This window comes from Pinus tabuliformis, chromosome 1_2 (assembly GCF_031772625.1).
Source record: "Pinus tabuliformis cultivar Carrire ecotype Pingquan chromosome 1_2, CPIR1, whole genome shotgun sequence".
NCBI classification, from domain to species: domain Eukaryota; kingdom Viridiplantae; phylum Streptophyta; class Pinopsida; order Pinales; family Pinaceae; genus Pinus; species Pinus tabuliformis.
This window is the reverse complement of record NC_142298.1, coordinates 1,308,868,020-1,308,893,675: the sequence shown is the minus strand read 5'-3', so window position 1 is coordinate 1,308,893,675 and position 25,656 is coordinate 1,308,868,020. Positions and strand designations below refer to the sequence as shown.

The following is a 25,656-nucleotide window of genomic DNA, read 5'->3' as shown; positions in this document are numbered from 1 at the left end:
AAAATTAGCATACGTTTTTATTTTTATATTTATATAAATTTAAATTTTAAAAATTATAAAATATTTTATATTTGCTTGTACTTGCCGTTTCCGGATCCTGGCTTTTCATAAAACTGGCAGATCCATATCCGGGTCCAGATCTGGATCCGAATCCTGGTAACTTAGGTTGAATCTTATCAAATTTTGAGGAATATGGATAGGAGCCAGTATCTATGGGCCTTTGTGATGTATCCTTTAAGCATAGAACATAAATTTGTTGATATGTTAGGTGTTGTCTATAACTTATTTTTCACATGTCCTATAAAATTCTTAGTTGCGTGTCTTGCAATCTGAAATGCAGGCTGTTTCTCAGTGTGAAACACAAATTCTTAGCTTGAATTCTCTTGCATTTTCCTTGGCACGTGTGATTGTTCTTGTTACTTCACAGGTATTTATAATTCTCTTGAATGCATTTTTTACAGTTGTTTATAGTACTGTAGGTTTATAGTTCAGTTATTCCAGTTAATTTCAATTCACAATTTGCTTTGCTTAAAATGAAAAAGCTTAATGCATGGTGTCAAAAAATATGAGGTGCCGTTGTAACGTTCCTATTGTTAAATGCTATTGCTATGAATAATGACCATTTTCTTATTTCCTACATAAATCGTATTGAATCAACACAAAATGTGTTCTCTACACGAAATAGCTGAACATTAATGAAGGGAATGTTAAACTTATGGGTTTAATATTCACTAGTTTTGGGAAAGTTACTATATATTTCAGATGACACATCAGATTTAGTTCACAGCTATGGAATTGCAAAAATTACATATCAGAATATTACAAAATAAATTTTCGAATCCAGAAGGCCTAAAAACTCAAAGATATATCAATAAAGCTTCAACCATTCTGATATTCTCCAAATTAAGGTTATGTAACTTACTAGTGACCTAACTGTTCATTAGAGGATCTTTTTTTTTGGTTGTACTAAAGATGTGGACTATTATTATTTTCCAACATGCCTCCAAAGAAATCTACTACACCAAGTAAATCTACTGAAGGTCCATCCTGGACTCATGAAGAAAGTGAGGAATAGAATTTAGGTTATCTCAATTAGAGAAGAAATTTGATCAAATGGATGGTAGTATGTTGAAAAGGGTGGATTCCTCTCAAGAAAATCTTAAAAGAAAGATGAATAAAAATAAGGAATAGAAATAAAGATGAATGAAAATAAGGAAGAACTATAAAAATCCATGATTGCCATGGAAAATCCTCTCTTGGAGAAGGCTTTGTAAAAGGGATGTGGAGATCCAAGGACATCGTGAACTTAAGGAGAAGCATGTTGTTGAGAGTCAATCTCATATGAAGAGTATGCTATCACAATTGGAGAGCACAAATTTTAAATCATAGAGCCATAATCATGAATTTTCAATCCAAGATCCACATCAATAGGGCTTCAAGTTAGCACCAAGGAACTGCTACAATCCTTAGATTGATATGAGGAAATTTGATGATAATGATCATGTAACATGGATATTTCAGATTAAGCAATACTTTGATCTACAACAAGTGGCATCCTTATAAAAGATAAATATTGTATCCATATTTTTTTTTAATTATTTATTTATCTTGGTCCTTTTAATAGAAGAATTGATAACACATTATGGGGATATTAAGAGCAACATGCTCTTTACTCAACTTGTAAATCTTTGACAAAAAGGTCTAGTTGTAGAGCACATACAACAATTCCAAAAGCTCAGTCTCAGAGTAAAAAATATTTCAAAGAATAACTTGTTAGACATATTTATGGGAAATTTAAAGGAAAGCATCCAACATGAGGTGCATCTCTTTGAACCTAAATGTAATATCCCCAATTTTGTGAGCATGAGTCACTAAGGAATTTTGCCGAATTTTAGTAATATTAATTGAAATGGGGCAAATATTATTGGAAAAAGGTGGCTAGTATTAGTTTATTGGAGAATAGCAGCAAATTATTATTTTATTAAAATGATGACAAAAGTAAGTTAGTGGAAAATGGCCCCCACCAATAAAATAATATTAAAAATGAGTCTAGAAGCATGAGGAAAAATTGTAAAAGGAGGATGGACTCATTTTGTGGATTATCCTTGGTCATTTGATAATTCAACAATTAGTTCCCTTGCGCTGCTTGGCCAAGACAACTTGTCTTGTTCAGCACAAGGAATTTCCGAGCCAGAATTCCACCCTCATTTCAGAGAACTTCGAGTGTCTCCCTTGTGAGGCAATTTGGGGAGTCCAATTCAGGATTTCCATAGAGCTTTATTGTGGGTATTCACTTAGTTGCACACTCCCGGGGCGTAGAGGTAGTTCGAGTTGTTCATTGGAGGGTCAACTATTGTAGGTTGGAGTTCCAACTATTTTGTAGGTGGTTTTCTCTATTGATGTCGGTGATTCTGTAGTGGATTTGCAGGGCTGAGATCAATATTATTTTGTGGATTTGCAGGGCTGAGATCAACATTATTTTGCGGGACGAATTTGTCAATTCTAGTAGTATGTAGAGTCACCTGGACATAGCCTGTGCAGGCACTGAGAGAGTTGATTCTTGGAGCAAGGGGTTGGGAAAAGGCTAGGCTTCCAAAGATAAATTTGTAGAAGAGTGTGAGGAAATTTTTAATGGTGGATTTGACACTAATTGAGTAGTATCAAAATTGTGGGGCGTTTTCTGGCCAAATTGAGCATTTCGCACTTGTTGGGGGTCACTAGGGGTCGGTGGATTCAACCCAACCCTTTCAGGGTTTTTGTGGGTTTGGTGAGAGGAGGCTAGGATTAATTTTGCAGAATTTTCTGAACACTTTTGGGGGTAGAATTTCTAGTGTTGAAATTTCTAAGTCTGACACGTTAGAAATCCCTACTGCATTATCTGGTTTATTTTCTCCTACTTGTTCTTTTCATTAACAAGTTATTTATAAATATAAATACCGAAAATGAACACAAATGCAGCCTTAACACATACAGATCAACAACTGAAATAATTGAGACAAACACACAAGGGACACTGTCATTTTTGGACAATCTTCCCGGAAAAACCCAATGCGGGAAAACCAGTGCAACAGATATGAGGTTTTTATTATTATGTAGTTTCTGAATACAACTAGGGTGCTAGAAATGGCTCACCAAATAGAGAATGTCCTCAACAATAATACCTCTCCTCAGAGACAGATATTTTGACTGATCAATCATCAGATGAATGATCCTACAGCAACTGTGGCAGCTCCTTAACTGGACAACGAAAGCTGCTCGAAGCTTCTCCACTACTATGCATCACTCTGATAGGGATTGTGTCACCCTCTCAGCTCACCAGCACTTAGTCTGCCCACAAAATCACCCAGCGCTACCTCTTGGCCCTACGTTAGCGCTGCTAGCCTCTGTGCAGCTATTGATGCCACTGCGTCAACCTCTTGGCTCTGAACCTCTATGTCACCCACGTTGGCCTCTTCAACCTTTGCGTAAGTCCCAGCTGCCTTTGCGTCAGCCTTCCTAGGCTCTGCGCTGTCTCTCTAGCACTATATCTGCCTCTCTACTATTTATTCTTGGCCTCGTGCCGAATTGCCCCTTGCTACAATAGATCATTGGTTCCCATGACACTGCCACTGCCACTGCCACTGCCACTGCCACTGCTACATATGTACTTCAAGTCCCTCTAAATACTCTGCCCATGCTGCCCCTAGCACTACGACTACTAACTACTGCACGACAACTCAGTTACCAAGAAGTAGGTAACTGACTTCTCCCAAATACTGACATCCCAGTTAGTCGGCAGACTTGTGAAACTAAAGTTGCCTCTATTGTTATCCTATGCTCCCTCTGCAGCTACTGTGCTGCTGCATACACCTCTGTGCCTCTCGCACTGCTGCAACCTCCACTGCGCTGCCTCAGATTTCTGCAGTCAAGCATTGTCTTGCTGCTCAACTACACTTTGCTCCACTCGACCCCTGTCATTCTGCTACTATCGTTAAGGGCTCTCGTAGTCGGATATGATCCAAGAGTTTGGGCACCTCAAGGATCTTGCCCCTAGTATGTAATGCTCTTGAATACAACTTGATGTCTCCCCATCTCTTCTCTAGAGGTGCATGAGCACTCATGGCACGTCATCAGTCTCGACCTCTTTCTCTGCCTTAGCTGGAGCTGCCTTAGAATCGAAAGCCTCTCCCTTGTTTTTCTTCCTAGGACGCTGGGATGCATAATGCCCTAGTTCCCCTCAATGGAAGCATTTGATCTTGGAGATATCATTCTTCTTCCTCTTCCCTTGTTGTTTCACAGATGCTAGAGTCGCATCCTCCTCCTCCTCTTTCTTGATTCGACCTCCCTTGCCACTACTCCTTGCCTTGGTCTTCCGCCTGATCTCTTCTTGGCAAAGAGCTGCCCACATCTCCTCCCATCTTGGAAGAGTTGCCTTGCCCAAAATACTTTGAGCAAATGTCTCCCACTCCTCAAAGACTGCATTCAGGGCAGTCCTAACCATAAATTCTGGATTTGGTGTAGACCCAATAGAAGTAAGCTGGTTGTGAATCTCCTGCAACCTGTGAAGGAATGGATCTATTTGCTCTCCCTTCTACATCTGATACGACTGTAGCGAGTTCTCCAATAGCATCTTCCGCTGCACGAAAATGCCCTAATACAAGTTCTTCAAAGTATCTGACATTTGCTTTGTTGTGTTCTTTTCAGCAATATGTGGTATGACATGATCTTTGACCCCTCTAGGATCATGCACTTCGCCCTCGCCATTGCATCCTCATACTTCTCATTCTCAGTTGGGTCGACTGGGATAGCCATGGTTCTCAAGGCAAACTCCTTGATGCGATGTTGATCCAAGATTGCCAGGATCCTGGCCTCCTAGATGATAAAGTTGGAAGCCCCGTCCAACTTGTCCTAATCCCTTAGTTCGTTCACTGCCATTTCAACTTCTCTTTTGGACTTTCTCTGAGTTTTGACTTCCCTCCTAGAAATATCCCTCTAAGATGTCATTGGCCAATTGTCGAGCCGCTCCTCTCCAATCCTCCTTGCAACTGCAACTCTGATCTGAATTTCTTGGCTAGAAATCCGTGAAGGTAGCGACTCCTTCTACCTTGGTTCCGTCTCGTTAGGTACTGTTCTATTCTGACAGAACCAACACCCCACTAGCTTCTCAATCATAATCTACCCACAGCTCCCCAAGCCTCGACAACTGAGGAAACTGAGCCTTTCAGGCTCTGCACAATCCCGGCAACAGTAGAATATGCTCCTCTTGGCCACAGCGTTGATCCTTCCCGACTGAGAAAGATGACCGAGCACTATGTAGGTCCGATCTGCCCCTCTCTGCCTTTGTGCTGACCTTCCTCCTGGCTTGAAATGATGATGCAGGACCTCTGCGTCACTTCTTCTCCGCTGCTTCTGCTCTGGAACAATGTTGTCTCTTGGGACAAATGCTACTGTTGCAAATTCTTTAGATTACTGCTGGTGCCTTCAATCCTCTTATGATCTGCAATGCTCTGATACCATGTTGAAATTTCTAAGTCTGACACGTCAGAAATCCCTACTGCATTATCTGGTTTATTTTCTCCTACTTGTTCTTTTCATTAACAAGCTATTTATAAATATAAATATCAAAAATAAACCCAAATGCAACCTTAACACATATATAGATCAACAACTGAAATAACTAAGACAAACACACAAGGGACACCGTTATTTTTGGACAATTGTCCTCGCAAAAACCCAATGCGGGAAAATTGGTGCAACAGCTATGAGGGTTTTATTATTATGCAGTTTCTGACTACAACTAGGGTGCGAGAAATGGTTCACCCAACAGAGAATGTCCTCGGTAGTAATACCTCTCCTCGAAGACAAATATTCCGACTGATCAATCACCAGATGAACAATCCCACAACAACTGCGACAACTCCTTAGCTAGACAACGAAAGCTGCTCCAAGCTTTTCCACTGCTATGCGTCACTCTGATAGGGATTGCGTCACCCTCTCAGCGCACCAACACTTAGTTTGCCCCACGAAAATCACCCAACACTGCCTCTTGGCTTTGCGCTAGCTCTTTTAACCTCTGCGCAGCTACTGATGCCTCTGCATCAGCCTCTTGGCTCTCTACGTCAACCCTCTGACCCTCTGTGTCACCCACACTAGCCTCTTCGGCCTCTGCATAAGTCCCAACTGCCTCTGCGTCACCCACACTGGCCTCTTCGGCCTCTGCATAAGTCCCAGTTGCCTCTGCGTCAGCCTTCCCAGGCTTTGCGCTGTCTCTCTGGCACCATCTCTGCTTCTCTACTATGTATTTTTGGCCTCGTGCCGAATTGCCCCTTGCTGCAACAGATCACTGGTTCGATTCTCTCAGCAAAACCCCGCTCCAGAAAATCGAACTGACTGATCAATATGGTGTATCTCCAACTGACCCTCAAGCCTCCTCTTAGACTTTTCTTGTTGAGTCTTCAACGGTCGAGATTAAGTCCCTAATCAATGGCTAAGATTACATTTGGCTTGATCCATGTCATTTAGAACATTCTCACACAATTTTATATTGATATCTATTAATATTTTAATTTTCCTAAGTTTAGACTTACGAACCGCATTAAAAATATTAATTATTTTAATATCTCTCCAACCGGATGGAATTTCCCCAAACGATTTCTAGACCTTGGAGATCTTATGTACCTTAGCCTCTCCACCAATTTGCATGGCTACAACACATTTGATGCTACCACAAATCAACACCTAGTTCCATCTAGGAACTAGCAACAACAATTATTGGAGGAGGGCGCAGTTCACTCTGGGATCATTTCCACCACTTGATTTCGTGAGATATTTCTGGGTTTTTCTGGGGTTATTGCGAGGTGGTCGCTCACCTAGTTTCATCGCATTCCGAGCACTTTATAGAGCAGTTTCTCTTGTCTTCTTCCAACAACAACTAGAAGTTCTTCCTGGGCATGGACAGTCTTTGTGGGGAATCTTCCCAACATTTGAGCATTGTATTCACGCTTGGTTTCTTGTCATAGCTTGCAATAACAAGCCCAGGTTCCTCTAGTCTCATTTGTTGTACTTAGATTTACCCATATTAATATAATGGCTCAATATTTATCTCATATTTCAGTGTTTAATGTGTATGGTTGTGTATTTCTGAATTCTATAATTGTAGCTAGTTCTTTGCTTCTATTATATATCGAATTTTTCCATTTGGAACATTAGAATGGTATTAGAGCATGATCTTGGCTAGCTGTGGGGAAGCAAGCAAGATCATGGAGGTTTTAGCCATGCATGCATGGTGACTGGTGAATTTATGGGCACTCTAATGACACAAAAAGAAAGAGTACACAAGGGACTGTGGAGGAGTTGATCAGGAAGAACCAACAGTTGGTTAGGAAAAACCATCAGATTCTAAAGAGTATACAACAAATGATACACAACCAACAGAGAAGCCATGCACATGCACACACAACCCAACATAACAACATCCATCCGTATGGCCAGTATAGTCAACCTACCATGCCTCATTTCCTGGATGAACCTGAGAGGAAGGGAAAGACGAACACCTTTGTAGACTTGATGAGGTATTTCACAAAGGGGATTGATGAGTATGATGCATTGGACCCTAGGGTGAAGAGGGGTCTATCATTTGGGGAGTTTTGTCATTTGAAGGAGAAGCATATATCAGGAGCTAGATCTTCATGTAGAGGGGGATAGTCAAAGGATGAGATCTGGAGAGAGCTTGGGAGGAGGAACTTTGGCTTTACAGATTAGGAATCATGGACCCCAGGGTGTAGGTACACTAAGGGCAACTCCCACTTCATGGAGGTGATTCCTGACATCGAGCATGAGGAGGAAACGGTGCATGAGACAGATAATATCAGTAGTTGTGAGGACTTAGGTCGGCCTAATATGACTTAGGAGTCACCATTGCTGGAGAGCACATTGATGGCTCAGGTTGAGACATTTGCAGAGAGGGTAGAGCATACTCCTATGGGGTCATCCACTGATGAGGCGATAGTAGGCACAAAGATACCCAGAGTCATGACAGAGTTTCCAGACAACAACCACATATAGTAGTTTGGAGAGCACCTTGAGGAGCATGAGCTAGATGAGGGTGTTATGCATGACGAGCTATTTATGGAGGGACAACTAGTGATTCTTGTTGAACCCATGGTAGAGGAGGATGGGCAATCCTCTTTTGGGTCTGCCATCGACCAAGAGCAGATAGATGCGCATGAAACTAGCAGGGCGACAATACTTCTTGATAGTGGCTCTCTTCAGGCTTACATAGATAGGGCTTGCTGCACTGTTAGGTTACCCCTACACATTGGAGAGAGGGAGGCAGGGTTATTTAGATGAATTTTATGCATTGATTAGAACTGTGGGATGAGGCAACACGAGTTGCGCAGGGTGCAACATTCGCATGATGGAGTTGTTAGGTGTACATGTGTTCTTGCATGTGGTCCCTCTCACGGGATTGGATGGCAAGAGGTACTAAGACGGTACCCTATGGGGTGGGCTAGGAGGCTGGACACATCCATGGCCACAGGTTGGCAAACGCTGGGGATTACTAGAGGAGTACGAGGGCCAGATTGTTATTGGGATCCATGTGGGATTCCCCATCACATCATGGACTTAGTTAGTGATGGTGTTAGCAAGGTGGTGGATCCAACGACTGATCACATTCGCACTTTCATGTCTTCATCAAATGCTCGGTAAGTAGTACTGATAAGATGGATTGACAAGACAATGGACTTAGTTAGTGATGGTGTTAGCAAGGTGGTGGATCCAACGACTGATCACATTCGCACTTTCATGTCTTCATCAAATGCTCGGTAAGTAGTACTGATAAGATGGATTGACAAGACAATGGGTAGGCACCATGAGTTGTCATGAGTGGCTGGTCGTACATGGGGTCGTAGGAGGATCTACATACTCGGGTTGATCGAAGGAGGTGGTATTAGTAGGGTACAAGAAAAAATGTTCTATGGCGCTGAGGGTTTCCTATGGATATGTGGGGTGCATAGGTCACAGAGCGACAACACCTTAGTGACACCACCACTGGCATTTAGGGAGGTTTTCCTGTCAGATCTCTTGGAGAGGATGAGGAGGGGAGGACCACTCATTCGATGTTATGGAGGTGTGGTAGTGGAGATGGAAACCTTGATAGGATGCAGGATGATGCCTATGGATTCAGCCGTAGACCTTGATATCTAGGGGTGTATAGGGGCATGCAGTGGTGCACAACAATATGCAGAGGAACGTGGAGGTGTGTTGTGGTGTATAATGGTATCCAGGGTTGCACCATTGTGCAGGAGGAGTGGATCACTTTATAGTACATTTCCTCATAGAGTGATGGACACATCGATACAAGAGGGATACCATCTGATTCAGGATGGTGTGGCATCATGTAGCAGGGCTTGACAGTGCACAAAGATGTGTGACTAGGTGCATGCTAGAGGACACGAGGATACATGGTTATGTGTAGTAGTGCGCATGGCTGCATTGCAGACTGATGGAGTGCTAATAGCAGGGAGATTTCTTGACGAGGATGTTAGGCATGCCATTGGGGTGGACATTCCCAAGTTAGGAGAGAAAATCGGTCACGTGATAGGTTGGGAGTGTCCACACGAGTTCTTGATCATACCCATCAGAACCCATGCATCTTCCACTCATTGGCACAACATTTAGTTGAGGGGAGCCTTGTGTCCTATCCAAACCCATAGTGTGGATAACAGGACTTGGGGGATTTGCCTAAGACAACACTATGAGATTCAGTGCCTCAGAAGCATGATAGATATTCTCTAGCGAAGGAGTAGGGTTGGTGCGCGAGTTCAGAGCCACAGGTTGGGGGATGAAGTGATCTTCTGTAGGGGTGGCATACCATTCATCGTTGAGCCTACACCTAGGGAGCTGGTCATGAGGAAGACATGTGGCACTCTTTCATTAGGGCATGTTGGGATCTCGTGTGAGTAAAGGATACCCATCTATTGGATGCATTCAGGGGGTAGCTATTTGGCACATGTGGTTTCTAGCGGTCATCGATACTACGCAATGGCAGGAACATGACAATTTAGCATGCATTAGATTAGTCCATGATATGTCGAGCCTATATATTGATTGCATGCAGAGACTAGAGATGAGGCACAAATGGATTCCAACAGTTGTTAGAGCTATGCCACAACAGGTCTAGCTATGGGATCTAAGGATTCAGTTGGTTGATAGATCACTTTGTCTCATGATGAGTAGAGTCATGTCAAAGAGTGATCTAGTTCACTCTTGGGTTGACACATGGGGGTTTATGTAGGTCTTCATCGTATGGCGACGTGAGCTTTCCTTGTTGATGCACAGGTCCAGGGTTAGCCTTGGATGGGTAGGCTCTGGCATTATGCAGATGCCTAGGCAGAATGTATTTGGCCTTTATTGGTATTTCACCACCAGGTTCCAGGAGAGAAGGATACGATATGGTTACAATGGGTAGTCAGTTATAATCAGAGTGGTGTAGTGTCAACATGGTGGCATCTTTTTGAGATTAGCATGGGACCATGTTATTGACGGATTCATTTATGACAAGATGGTGCACATATTTAGGGTGACTCAGTGGTACATTTGGGACCCCAGTATTGTTGCAGCGACAATTTGGGCCAGTAGAGAGAGGGAGCGCTTGCTCGATCGTTGCTTGAGGACAAGCAACTTCTGGCGGGGAGGACTGTAATATCCCCAGTTTTGTAAGCATGGGAGTCACTAAGGAATTTTGCTGAATTTTAGTAATATTAATTAAAAAGGGGCAAATATTATTGGAGAAAGGTGGCTAGTATTATTTTATGGGAGAATAGCGGCAAATTATTATTTTTTTTAAATGGAGGCAAAAGTAAGTTAGTGGAAAATGGCCCCCACCAATTAAATAATATTAAAAGGGAGTCTAAAAGCATGAGGAAAAATTATAAAAGGAGGATGGACTCATTTTGTGGATTATCTTTGGTCATTTGATAATTCAACAATTAGTTCTCGAGCTGCTTAGCCAAGACAACTTGTGTTGTTCAGCACAAGGAATTTTAGAGCGAGAATCCCACCCTCATTTCGGGGAACTTTGAGTGTCTCCCTAGTGAAGAAATTTGGGTTGTCCAATTCAAGATTTCCATAGAGATTTATTGTAGGTATTCACTCAATTGCACACTCCTAGGGCGTAGAGGCAGTTTGAGTTGCTCATTGGAGGATCAATTATTGTGGGTTGGAGTTCCAACTATTTTGTAGGTGGTTTTCTCTATTGATATCAGTGATTTTGTAGTGGATTTCCAGGGTTGAGGTCAAAATTATTTTGTGGGCCAAATTTGTCAATTATGGCAGTGCGCAGAGTCACCTGGACATAGCTTGTGCAGTTATTGAGAGAGTTGATTCTTGGAGCAAGGGGTTGGGAAAAGGCTGGGCTTCCGAAGATAAATTTGTAGAAGAGCATAAGGAAATTTTCAACGATGGATTTGGCCCCAATTCAATAGTATCAGAATTTGGCGCATTTTCTAGCCAAATTGAACATTTCACACTTGTTGGGGATCACCAGGGGTTGGTGGATTCAACCCAAACCCTTTCTAGGTTCTTGTGGGTTTAGTAAAAGGAGGCTAGGATTTATTTTGCAGAAATTTTTGAGCACTGTTGGGGGTAGAATTCCTAGTTCCATCCAGCAACCAGCATAAAAAATTATTGGAGGAGGGCGCAGTTCACTTTAGGACCATTTCCACCACTTGGGTTCGTGAGATATTTCTGGGTTTTTCTGTGGTTCTTGCGAGGAGGCCGTTCACCTAGTTTCATTTCATTCTGAGCACTTCACATAATAGTTTCTACAATATTCATTTAACAACAGCTAATAATTCTTCCTGGGCATGCAAAATCTTCCTAGTGAATCTTCCCAACATTTGAGCATTGTATTCACACCTGGGTTCTTGTCATAAGTTGCAGTAACAAGCCCAGGTTCCTCTACTCTCATTTATTGTACTTAGATTTACCCATTAATGGCTCAATATTTTTGCTCATCTTTCAATGTTTAATGTGTATGGTTGTGTATTTCTGAATTCTATAGCTGTAGCTAGTTCTTTGCTTCTATTATCAACTGTATCTTTCCGTTTGGAACATTACACTAAATCTCTAAAGCACGCTTTCAGTCTGGCAAGGGAAGTTGAAAATAAAAATATGGTCACTAATAACTATAGAGAAAATTATACTCCCTTTCCTAAATTGTCGAAGTTAACTCCTTAGCAAATGGATGAAAGAAGAGCAAAGGGACTATGTTTCAACTGTGACAAGAAGTATAGTAAATGGCATAAATGCACTAAGAATAAATTATTCTATATAGACTGTGAAGATGAAGAATGAGAAATGGAAACTTCATAAGATCTAGAGCTAGAAGAGACTACTCCAACAATCTCTTGTCATACATTGGCCATCGTCAGTACTCCACAAACTTTCAATATTGAAGGATATTTCAAAAAGCAAGGGGTAACAATATTGATTGATTCAAGTAGTACCCATAATTTCATCAATTACAAATTGACAATAATTCTTAATTGCCTTGCATATGCAGCACCAACATTTCAAGTGATGATTGTAGATGGAGGTACCATAAATTGTTCAGAGAAGTGCAATAACATTAAGTTGAATATGGGGGAGTATTTATTGGTTAGTCCCATAATTGCAAACCAAATGGGTGCTGTTGACATTGTATTAGGGGTCCAATGGTTATAATTATTGGGAATAGTGGCCCTTAATTTCCAAAATCTTTTCATAATATTTTTCTCAAAAGGGAAAGAAATTGAGCTCGGAAATATCCAAGGAAAACCCAGTAAAGTGATAAGCTATAATAACATGTCAAAATTGATAATAAAATGGACACCAAGGTGTAGTTGTACAATTGTGTTCATTAGATGTTCAAACATCTATATCTTGTGCTCTAGTGGATCTTCAAAATTTTATCAACAATCATGCTAAGGTATTTGGAGAAATGCCCAAGGGTCTTCAACTTGTTCGAGATCATGACCATGCTATTCATTTGCAACCTAGAAGTGTACCACCTAAGATTAGTTCTTACATGGATCCACATGCAAAAAAGAGTGAGATTGAGCATATGGCTAAAGAAATGTTAAAATCAAGCATCATTCATGGCATATGTGTCCAGAGTAGGGACAACTCAACAAAATATAATCAAAGATAAGTTTCCAATTCCTGTTATTGATGAATTGTTAGATGAATTGTATGGTGCAATTTTCTTTATTAAGCTGAATCTTTTTTCTAGATATCATCAAATCATAATGACGCAAGAATACATTCCCAAAACAACATTTGGAACACATGAATGTCAGTATGAGTTTTGGTTATGCCATTTGGACTTACAAATGTACATCCAACATTTCAAAGCTTGATGAATTCTATTTTCGAACCCTAACTTAGAAAATTTTGTTGACCTAGGTTATCATTGATGTCAATATGGCAATATTCTATATATTAGATGATGATATGAAGCCAAGGGGAAGCAGAACAGATCCATGAAGAGACAAGAGCAAGGCCATCAGGATATCTAAGCCATAAGCTAGAGGAGTTAAGAAGAGGCAGAAGCCATCAAGGCATCAAGGTATAAGAGGAGGTCTTTGAAAGACATTGCCAAGCCAGAGGAGCCACATTAGAGCAAGAGGAGCAAACAGAACAAACAGAGGAGCAAACAGAGCTATCAGAGCTATAGGAGGAGTCATATATATCTGTCATATATATATGCCAAAGAACATATTGGAGGAGCAAACAGAGCTATCAGAGGAGCAAAGAACAAAATAGAACTATTCGAACAACATATATGGATGCATTTATACTATCGGGAGCTATCGGGAGCCATCTATGCCACAAAACACATATATATAAGAAAATACACTATCGGAGGCCAAAACTCATGTATATATGCACTTATACTATCGGAGGCAAAAACTCATATATATATATATATATATATATATATATATATATATATATATATATATATATATATATATATATATCTAGATATATGCACTTACACTATCGGAGGCGGAAGACTTGGTTGTATTGCAAATACACTATCAGAGACGGACAACTTAGTTATATTGCAAATGCACTATCTGAGGTGGAAGACGAGTTATAGTGGAATACACTATCGAAGCGGAGAAGCACATATATATTGAGTATAGAGGCAGCGTGTATATAAATCGGCGAAATGATAATCGGTGGTCTAGTTATGTGCCATCACCCCAAACCCCCGACAGTGACATATATACGCGGACCCGCTGCAACATTATGCTATGGTTTAATGACACATTGCATCCACCCATCGCAATGATACACAAAGGGGCCATCACCCCAAACCCCCGATAGCGACATATATACGCGGACCCACTGCAACATTGTGCTATGGTTTAATGCCATATCGCAAGAGCTTAAAGCCTTACCGTCTCGAAAGTGCCGATTGCGATATTTGCCACGGACCCGATGGTCCGATTGTAACACAGTTAATATATATATATATATATTGCGTCCATTGGCCATCGGCCATTGGCGACTGCCGATTGCGATTACAAGGCGGACCCGAAGCAGTTGTAGATGCGAGAATAATATTTTTGAAGTCTGCCCTTAGCACTTTGTTCGTGGTTTTTCTCATATTTCCTGTGTATTTGAATATTGGCCTTGCGCGAGGTGTGAAGGAAAAAATGCATGTGATAATGGTTTCGATAGTTGAGGAGGCTGAACTAAAGATGATTGCGATTGCAATTGGGACGTGGCATGTCCGTTAAACTGTAAAGTCTTGTGTATGTCCATGATGATTGAAAAAAGGAGCGTTGTTACAGTTTTAACTGGGAATATGTGTTCTCCGTGTATCATTCGGTCCTCGCCATTGAATCAATGTGTCTCAGGAGTGTTGGTGAGCACGAAGAGGCAGAGGAAGCCACAACGACCAAGGAGGGAAGCCGAAGGATCAAGTGATGCAGAGGAAACTACAAAGACCGAGGAAGAAGCCAAAGAGCCAGCGAAAAGAGGAAACTGAATGACAGAGGCATGAGGAATGCATAAAAACAGGAAAAACAGAGAACAGTGGTGTGGTTGTGTTGTTGAAACAACTAGAGGAAACAGAGGCAGTAGTAGGGTCCAGCAGAACAAGAAAGGGCCGAAGGACCAATAGGACAGGAGGGACTCAAAGGATGAGCAGCTCTGCTGATCGTATCACCCTGTGAAAGACTCAAACCTATGATGAATTAATCAGGGATACAATGGAATGTGAAGAATAACTCTGTGGTGTAGTGAATAAAGTTTTTGTCTAACATTGTATGAAGGGAGAAGTAGCCAGCAGAGAAGGAGTCTTGCTGAAGCATTCACTGTGACATTAGAACAGATGCTTGAACAGAAAGTTGTTCTTTATGCAGAGCTTAGTGTAGCTAACAGTAGACTAACTAAAGCTGTGCGAAGACATTATCAGAGAGCACGAAGGCTATTGGAGACTTTGTGTGGGCAGTATGAAGAGTTGTAAAGACTCCTTAATAAGAAGATTGGTTGTCATTGATGTTGTAGCATGGAGACTACAGTGAAGCTATAAACAGACAGAACTCAGTAGAGAAGAGTTCTGAGAGTAGAACATTACTATGAAACATGCCTTGACAAGTTTGGGTTGGAACCCATAGGGTTGGTGCCTCAGAAGTGAGAAGGATTGGAGTCCTTGGGGCTAATGCCTCAGAAGTAAGAAGGATTGGAGTCCTTTGGGATTGGTGCCTCAGAAGTAGGAAGGATAGGTGTCCTTGGGATTGATGTCTCAGGAAATGGAAGGATTGAAGTCCTTGGGAGTTAGTGCTCCTAAGTCCAAGATTGGTGCCTTGGTGAAATAGAGTTGGAGTTCTGGAGGTTGGAGCCTCTCAAAAGTCCAAGTTGGTGCTTGGCAGCTGATTGCAATCATTTATATATTGTATCTATTTTACTGCAAAGATTATATTAATAAAAGCATTTTTTCTTGTTGTTCATCTTGTGTTCTGAATATAAATGTTTTAACTAGTAAAAAACTAGTCGGAAAAAGAAATACTGATTCACCCCCCCTCTTAGTATTTCCAACAAATTTGTGCTAGTGTTTTTTGTGGACATACTAATTTATAGCAAATCTTGGGAAGAGCATATACAACATGTTGATAAGGGAATGGCCAATCTCCAATACCTTGAAGAAACTTAGAGGATTCTTAGTATTAACAAGTTATTATTGCAAATTTGTCAAGAATTATGGTCAAGTAGCAACGCTTTTAACAAAATTATTAAGGAACCATTTTTTGGACTAAAGAAGCAACGAAAGCATTTGAAGAACTTCAAGAGGTTATGTGTACAACTCGCCTTGGAAACAACTAACTTCACAAAAATATTCATTGTGGAGTGTGATGCCTCGGGACATGGCATTGTTACAGTTTTAATGCAAGAAGGAATGCCCCTTGCCTTTGGAAGTAGTGAACTTAGAAGAAATAACTCACTTAGACTCGTCTATGAAAAAGAAGTTTTGGCCATGTTACCGCAAAATCTAGCAGGCCTTGGAGAGGGAAACCCTACAAGACAGAAAGCTAGAGCAAGTGCTATCAATGGAGAAATGGCCCACAATTATCACAGCTAAGGACCCCTACTCTTTATCGATTTTCATTGATGAGAGGAGTCTAGGTAGGATAGGATCACATATGAAAGGTATTCTAGGGTTAAGGTATAAGGTGATAGGATAGAATCTCTCAAGAAAGTCTCAAATTTATGGCATTAAGGCTTCAAGAAGCAATATGTTGGAATTTCTAAGTCTAACTGTTAGAAACCCTTCATGTACTTTTTGATTTATTTTTGCCTACTTGTTCTAATTAATTAACAAGTTATTTACCATGTAAATATTGAAAATAAATACAAGTACATGCTCAACACATTGCAGATCGTCAACTAAAGGAAACAAAACAAGCACACAAGTGACACCGTTGTTTTTGGACTAATGTCCTCGGAAAAACCCAATGCGGGAAAACCGGTGCAGCTATATGAGGGTTTTAATTATTAAGCAGTTTCAGAATACAATTTGGGTGCCAAAACTGGCTCACCCAACAGAGAAAAATCTCGACAGTAGTACCTCTCCTTCGGAGACAGATGCTCCGATTGAAACCCTGGACAAACACTCCGACAACTCCTCAGCTTCCTTATGCCCCACGACAACCCCAGTGTCAGCCTCTAGGGACTCCGTCAACCCTTTCTGGCCCAACGTCTACCCAGAGTCACTCTGGCTTAGCCTGCGTTAGCCTCTAGAGGCATTACATCAGCCCTTAGAGCCTTTGCGTCACCCATGCTGGCTCTCTAAGGCACTGCGCAGCTCCTAGCTGCCTCTGCGTGAGCCCTGGCAGGCTCTGCGTGAACCACTAGCTGGCTCTGCGTCCCTCTCTCCCAACTATTTTGTGAATGCTCTCAATACTATCTTTGCCTCTCTGGTTCTGTATTCACAGCCTTTCAGTTGCAACTCTGATCAGTCTCTCAACATTCTCAGCAAACCCTACCCCAGAAAGTCGAAATCTTGATCAATTCGGTGTGTTCTCCAAGAGACCCTCAAGCCTCCTCTTATACTTTTCTCATTGACAAATCAACGACCGAGATTAAGTCCCTAATCAATGGCTAATATTAGTTCTGGCTTGATCCATGACTTTTGGACCATTCTAACACAGTGTTATATTAATTCACATTAATATTTTATTTTCCCTAAGTTTAGACTTAGGGACTCCATTAAAAATATTAATTATTTTAATATTTCCCAAACTGTTTAGAATTTGCCCAAACCCTTTTTGGGTATTGGAGATCTCATGTGCTTTAGCCTCTCCACTAGTTTTTGTGGCTAGAGCACATTCGATGCTACCCGAAATCAACACTCCCTCTTAGCGAGGACTGTGCTCTAATAATACTCCTCACTGAGTATCACCCTAATCATCCGGTATAGGTCCCTGTGCTGATGCTAGGCCTGTTGCCTATCATCAGCACTGCTGCATCTCGTACTGCTACGCATGGCCCTGCCACTGCCACTGTTGCATCTGTACGGTAGCTCCCTCTTATCTTGCTGCATCGTGTTGCCCATAGTACTACCACTGCTAACTGTTGCACTACAACTCAGTTACTAAGAAGTAAGTAATCGATCTCCCAACTCTGACATCTCTGTCATGCTAGAGACACCCACGATACTGAAACTCCCTCTGTCACTGACAAGTGCTCCCTCTCCAACCTCTGTGCCACTACAACTACTCCATGCATCTTGCACTATTGCACACCTTTTTGTGCCATCCTGCATTGGTGCAACACTCTCGTACTTCTCGCACTACTGCCTCACACTGTCCTGGGAATCCTGCACTATAGCTCCCTCTGTTGCTCGAGCCGCATCTGTCTCTATTGACATCCGCCAGTGCTGCTAATCCTCATCGAGGCTCCCGTAGCAAGGTTTAATCCAAGAGGCTGAGTACCTTGAGGATCCTGCCCCTCATCGCCTGTAGTTCGTCTGACTACAGCTCGATGTCTCCCACTTCTGCTCAAGTGGTGTGTGTGCACTCATGGCACAGTCATTGTCTGTCTCCACTTCCTTCTCTTCCCTTGCTGGGGAAGCCTTGGTCTCGGGGGCCTCTCCCTTGCTCTTCTTCCTTGGACACTGGGTTGCATAATGACCCAATTCCCCACCGTGGAAACATTTGACCATGGAGAGGTCCTTCTTCTTCCGTTTCTCATGCTTTTTCTTAGATGCTAGGGCAACATCCACCTCCTCCTCCTTGATTTTGATCCCCTTGCCGCTGCTTCCCGCCTTCTAATCTCTTCTTGGTGAAGAGCCGCCCACATTTCTTCCCAATCTGGAAGGGTCGCCCTGCACAGTATGCTCTGGACAAACACCTCCCAGTCTTCTGAGACTGCGTTCAGGGCTGTTCTCACCATCAATTCATGATCCGGCGTCACCCCTATGGAAGTCAGATAATCCCAGATCTCCTTCAATCGACCGAGGAAGGTGTCTATTTGTTCTCCCTTCTGCATTTGGTATGACCGCAGCTGATTTTCTAGTAACCTCTGCATAGAAGTATGCTGGTACAATTTCTTTAGGGCCTCCCACATCTCATTTGTCGTGTCCTTTTTGGCAATATGTGGTACTAGATGGTCCTTGACCCCGTCAAGGATGATGCTCTTGGCCCTTGCCATTAGCTCCTCGTACTTGTCGTTATCAACTGGGATCGCTATCGTCCTCAAGGCGATGTGCTTGACACGATTCCTGTCTAGAACGGATAAGATTTTGGCCTTCCAGACTACGAAGTTTGAGGTTTCATCCAGCCTGTCTTGGTCTCTTACCCCGTTCACTGCCACCTTGTTGCTCCCCTACTTCCCTCATAGAAGCTCTTGGTATGATTCCCCCTGAGCCTCGTTTTCCCTCATGGTAACCCTTCTGCCAATGTCGAGATGCACCCACTCTCATCGTCTATGCAGCTGCACCATTGATATGGATTTCTCAGCTAGAAACCCTCAGTAGCAACTCCCTCCTCCTTGGCCTTGCCCTGTTAGGTATTGTTCTGACTACAATACCCCACCAACTCGACTCTGCAACTTACCCACGGGCCACAACCTCTTAAACCCTAGCAAATGAAGGTTAGAGCTCCTAGGTTCTGCGCAATCCCGACACCAGCAAATCAGCTTCCTCAGCCAACTGCGTCAGCCCTCCTGGCCTTTGCGTGACTCTGTGTGAGCCTGTCTTTGCCTCCCTTAGCCTTTGCGCAACCTCTTCTTGGCTTGAACTTGATGATGTAGGCACTACGTCACCCCTTCCTTGCTACTTCTTTGTTAGTATAAACTTCTGTCACTCGGGACAACTGTTTTCTGCAGCTACTGCTCTGCTCAGCTGATGCCCTCAGTTCTCTTGTGATCTGCAAACACGCTTTGATACCATGTTGGAATTTCTAAGTCTAACTGTCATAAACCCTTCATGTACTTTCTGATTTATTTCTGCCTACTTGTTTTGATTAATTAACAAGTTATTTACCATGTAAATACTGAAAATAAATACAAGTACATGCTCAACACATTACAGATCATCAACTGAAGGAAACAAAACAAACACACAAGTGACACCGTTGTTTTTGGACTAATGTTCCTTGAAAAACGCTAAAGTGTGAGTTCTAGCAGGTAAAGAGTAACAAAAAAAGGGTTCTATCTATATAAAACCAGTTGTTGGCACGGGTCGAGGCGCCCATGTTCCACCTCGATCTGTAACAGGCGATTCTCAATAGGCAAGTCGATTCCTGATAGCATTTAAGGTGCGAAGCCGCTTGTCCCTCCGGGGGCAAGGTGCAGCTATTTGAAGGTTTTAATTATTAAGCAATTTCATAATACAATCTCGGTGCCAAAATCGGCTCACCCAACAGAGAAAAATCTCGATAGTAGTACCTCTCCTTTGGAGACAAATGCTCCGGCTAAAACCCTAGACAAATACTCCGACAACTCTTGAGCTTCAGTTTGCCCCACGAAAACCCCAACGTCAGCCTTTAGGGACTGTGTCAGCAATTTCTAGCCTAACGTCTGCCCAACGTGACTCTGGCTTGGCCTACGTCAACGCTTAGAGCCTCTGCGTCACCCGCGCTGGGTCTTTGAGGCACTGCGTGCTCTTGGTTGCCTCTGCGTGAGCTCGAGTTGGCTTTGCGTGAACCTCTGGCTGGCTCTGCGTCCCTTTCTCACGGCTACTGTGCTGATCCTCACGTACTATCTCTGCCTCTCTGCTTCTGTATTCACTGCCCCTTAGCTGCAACTCTGATCACTCTCTCAACTTCCTCAGCAAACCCTGCCCCAGAAAGTCGAAATTTTGATCAACTCGGTGTGTTCTCCAAGTGACTCTCAAGCCTCCTCTTATAATTTTCTAGTTGACATATCAACGACCGAGATTAAGTCCCTAATCAACGACTAAGATTAGATCTGGCTTGATCCATGACTTTTGGACCATTCTAACACAGTTTTATATTAATTCACATTAATATTTTATAAGTTTAGACTTAGGGACTCCATTAAAAATATTAATTATTTTAATATTTCCCAAACTATTTAGAATCTGCTCAAACCCTTTCTAGGTATTGGAGATCTCATGTGCCTTAGGCTCTCCACTCTGGCTTGGCCTGCGTCAGCGCTTAGAGCCTCTGCGTCACCCACGCTGGGTCTCTGAGGCACTGCGCACTCTTGGTTGCCTCTGCGTGAGCTCGAGCTGGCTTTGTGTGAACCTCTGGCTGGCTCTGCGTCCCTTTCTCATGGCTACTGTGCTGATCCTCACGTACTATCTCTGCCTCTCTGCTTCTGTATTCACTGCCCCTTAGCTGCAACTCTGATCACTCTCTCAACTTCCTCAGCGAACCTTGCCCCAGAAAGTCGAAATTTTGATCAACTCGGTGTGTTCTCCAAGTGACCCTCAAGCCTCCTCTTATACTTTTCTAGTTGACATATCAACGGCCGAGATTAAGTCCCTAATCAACGGTTAAGAGTAGATCTGGCTTGATCCATGACTTTTGGACCATTCTAACACAGTTTTATATTAATTCACATTAATATTTTATTTTCCCTAAGTTTAGACTTAGGGACTCCATTAAAAATATTAATTATTTTAATATTTCCCAAACTATTTAGAATCTCAAACCCTTTCTGGGTATTGGAGATCTCATGTGCCTTAGGCTCTCCACCAATTTTCGTGGCTAGAGCACATCCGATGCTACCCCAAATCAACACAATACACTTTCTATAAGATACCAAGGAATAAAATGCACAAGGCTTGTGGTTTCGTGAATTTGCGTGGTTCTAGCTATTCCTAGGATGAAGGAAATAAGGAGAAAAGGCTTCTTGTGATATAATTCAACAAGTACTAAGCTCATACAACCTTCAAAAAAGTCCCCAAGTTGAGGAAGCATAGCTAGTGTTTCCCTCCTAAGGCAATACCTAGGGCAAAAGATTTTATGGAGAAATCTTAAGTGGATGCTCACTAAACTTGAAGGTCAAATAACCAAAACCCTTAGCTTGATCTTTAGGCTCTCAAGTTCTCACAAAACCTCTCCCAAGATAAGCTAAATTGCTTCGAAGGATGCTAAAAATTGATGCCCTATGTATCAACTTTTAACATTTACCCACTTTTAATGAGAATGTTACAAAGGATTCCTCCACTAGGAACATTCATTACATGTTATACAATGAATAACATATGCAATTCTCAACTAGATAGCCTTTCAAAAATTAATTTTCAACAATGAGGGCACAAATTAGCATAATCTAGAAGCAACAGTTCCATATATTAGACAATTTCAAGATAAAAGTTCATCAACAATAAGCCCTTACAAGATAACATGTAGTATATCCATCCATTATCCAAAGAAATAGCTCCAAAGACGATCCAAAATAGCTTTCAAACTTCAAAATGCATCCAAACGATCTCCAATAGCCAAGAAGGAACAAGTGTGAAATTCTCTAAAGAGGTTAAATTCTCCAAGTGATGATGACAAGAGATTAGAATGATCTCTCTCCAATTTATACATGTCTAATGATGTCTAATTTAGCCTAAAATCCCCTTCAAGTTGTAAAATAATGGGGAAAACTAGGTGAGGTTACAAGGCAACCTCATAGCTAATGTATTGTTGGAAATGTTGAGAGGGGGCTTGTTGTCGCTAAGATTGTATAGGCACTGTGACAACGGCTCTGGGTGAGGGTTGTCACTCTGATCCCGTCCACTTCATTCTAGTTGTCTCCCAACAACAAGCTATGGGGGGTAGACCTTATGGAAATGAGATGATGGAAGACAAGTTGGAAACCAACTTATCTGGGAGACACAGTTGAGTGGCCTAGCTACTCGGTTTAATTTAGCAAGACTTAAGGATTCAATTTGATTTAGAAACGAGACTAGTGCTTGATGGAGTCAAATTTCTTGCTTATTACGAATCAAGCCCAAGTAACCGGATGGGCAATTGCTGCTTAAATCATCAACTAACCTATATGAAATGCAAGTCCTAAAATCTATGTTTGATGCAAGGATCTTTGTTAATTTTAAATTATATGCCTAGTCTAAGTCGAACCTGCCTCTTAATTGTTTGGAGATCAGTCTTTAGAGTAGGTTGTGGGATGGACGCCAACGGGAACCAACGAGAGGCTTGATTAATGATACCTCCCCCTATGTTCCAACCACCTAGTGCCTCCGACGCTACAGAGACCGTGGCTCTGAGGACTGCAAGGTCATTGTGTTAACCACTAGAAAGTTGTTGAATCCCTCAAGCCAAGTGAGAGAGGGTTTTCCTAGGAGTCTATCAACCAAGCTTATGCTTGGAGGTAAATTATTAATGCAAATTAAGCCTATAATGCTTATGTAGAGATGATGAGTGAAATTCTTAGTTAAGATTGCTTAAGGTTTAAGTACTTAAGTTATGATATTTCTTTATGACAAGAGTACTTGTAAATCAAATGCAATCTTACAACCAAGAAAGTGCCAATTAACTTACTGTCAATGTCAAATCCACAAGATGCCATTTGCTTAAGGTATTCAATCAACAATCTTATGCTACGATTATGAGATGCTCTCTTAGAATCAATGTTTTAAAAGCGGAACCGGTGACCAGACCGGTCCACCTAATGAACCGGGTTTCGAACCAGAACCGGTCAAACTGGGATTAGTCAGGTCTAAACAAACTGGTTTAAAAAAATACATTAAATAATTAAATTTTAATGAAAAAAACTGTTTTTAAGATTTAAAACCATGATTCGAAGCCAATAGAAACAAAATATGCAAGGTTTGCTCATCTATATACCATGTAAAGGTGAATATATCAAAATGGCATGGAGTGCAATACATATCCACAACAAGATACATAATCAATGAGGCTCTAAATGGTCTCTAGAGTCCGAAAACAATGCTCTAAGCTATGGGGTCATTGAACTACTACAAGTCTACATATCAGTGATCAGCAACATGATCACTCCTCATCATGATCAAACTCATCACCACTACTAGACAAGAGATCATCAACATGAGCTACATAAATAATATGCCTCCGAGTTTGAGGACTCCTAAAACTCCTCTACAACTTTAGTAGTAGTAGCAAAAATAGACATCAAAACTACAAATCACTGATCAACATGGTCACTCATGAAACTCATCATTGATTCAATGCTACTAGAAATACATAAACATCATCAACAAGAGATACATGAACATCATCTAGCTCAAAGTCTTCAAACTTGGATTGCTCAACCTTATAACATGATATAAATTGAAAAGGTTTAACATGCCTAACCAATGATTTTGGTTTGAGTGAAGGGTTCATCTCCTCAACCATATAATATGGTAGAAAAAGATTAGCATGCCTAACCAGTTGTTTTCCTTTGAGTGAAGGGTGCATTCTTGTTAAGGCCATGGTAGAGGAGTTCAACAATCAATACCACCAACATCAACAAAGTTCAACAATCAATACCACCACGATCAAGGTTCTTAAAGGGATTCATGCTCTTGATTAAATGCCAATCTCATACCCTCATGCATGATAGAATCAAATGGAAACATTGCAAACCCCCAAATCATGAAATCTTGAAAACCATTAAGTCTGCTGAATTTTGAGCGAAATCTAAAATTCTAGTTTCTCCATATGAAATCCAATGAGGTCGAAACCACTCTCAAACATCCTGAGTCATTTCATGTTAATGTTAAAAATTTAAGTAAAAAGATGAAATTGAAAATCAAAGGAAATGTCACTTTTGTGGGGGTTATATTAGCCCCGGCAATAAACTGGCCGGTTTAGGACAAAACCGACCGGTTTGACCACAAACCGGCTTGTTTCGTCCTAAACCAGCCAGTTAGGGAAGAAAAAGGCGAAATCAGGAGGTAAATCGGGTTTTTAAGCCATTTTGACCCGGTGGGCTTGCTAACCGGCTGGTTTGACCAGTTACCCGTTTAGACCAGCCGGTTTCTAAAACATTGCTTAGAATAGAAGCCTTCAAGTAAAGAATACTTAGGTGCCACAGGATCACAATTTGTTCAATGATACTTGATTAGAACAAGTTATGCCAATAAGATCACAAAATCTCTTAACCAATATTCTTTAATGATCAACCAACAATAGAATGGCTATAATTCACAAATTCCCTCAAGAGATAAAATTATGGATTAAGTGCTTGAGTGAGTGAATTCATTAGATGTGAGAGTATGTTAACCTTGAAAAACTCACAATGAAACCACGAGTGTTAGATACTTCCACAATATCAATGGTAGCAAGAGTGTAAACCATGAAAGCACTTATATAATTTATATTCCAATGTTCTCTTAACGAGCAAAAAATGAATGACGTGACAGTGGTATATAAGTCTTATGACAGCAGTATTTATCTATGAAATCAGTGAGCCAATTAATGCCAAATGTAAGGAATAGAAACCCAAATGCCAAAATAAATTTTCCAACCAAGATTTTAAGTAATTTGGTCTTCTTATGATGCAATAACCAGTGTTATATCAGACCTTTAATATGCATAAATATCAGAGATAACAGTCACCCAGATTGTGCAATTTAATTTAAAACAAAATGCCCAATATGTTCAATTAATTCTTCAATAAGTTAAGCCAATTATAAGTTAATTTTAGAGCACTTAAACAAGAAATTTTACAACTGTTATGAGT

General features: G+C 41.4%; 1 protein-coding gene across 5 annotated transcripts in view; it reads left to right on the top strand.

The window, feature by feature from the left end:
• The window catches only part of LOC149211019 (mRNA export factor GLE1-like), a 532,145-nt gene that overhangs the window by 446,370 nt on the left and 60,119 nt on the right, over positions 1-25,656 (top strand). For all 5 annotated transcript variants that reach the window (XM_089396862.1, XM_089396865.1, XM_089396864.1 and 2 more), the window contains one exon: positions 341-427. In XM_089396862.1, coding sequence (XP_089252988.1) covers positions 341-427 — 87 coding nt within the window. The remainder of the gene's footprint in view (positions 1-340; positions 428-25,656) is intronic.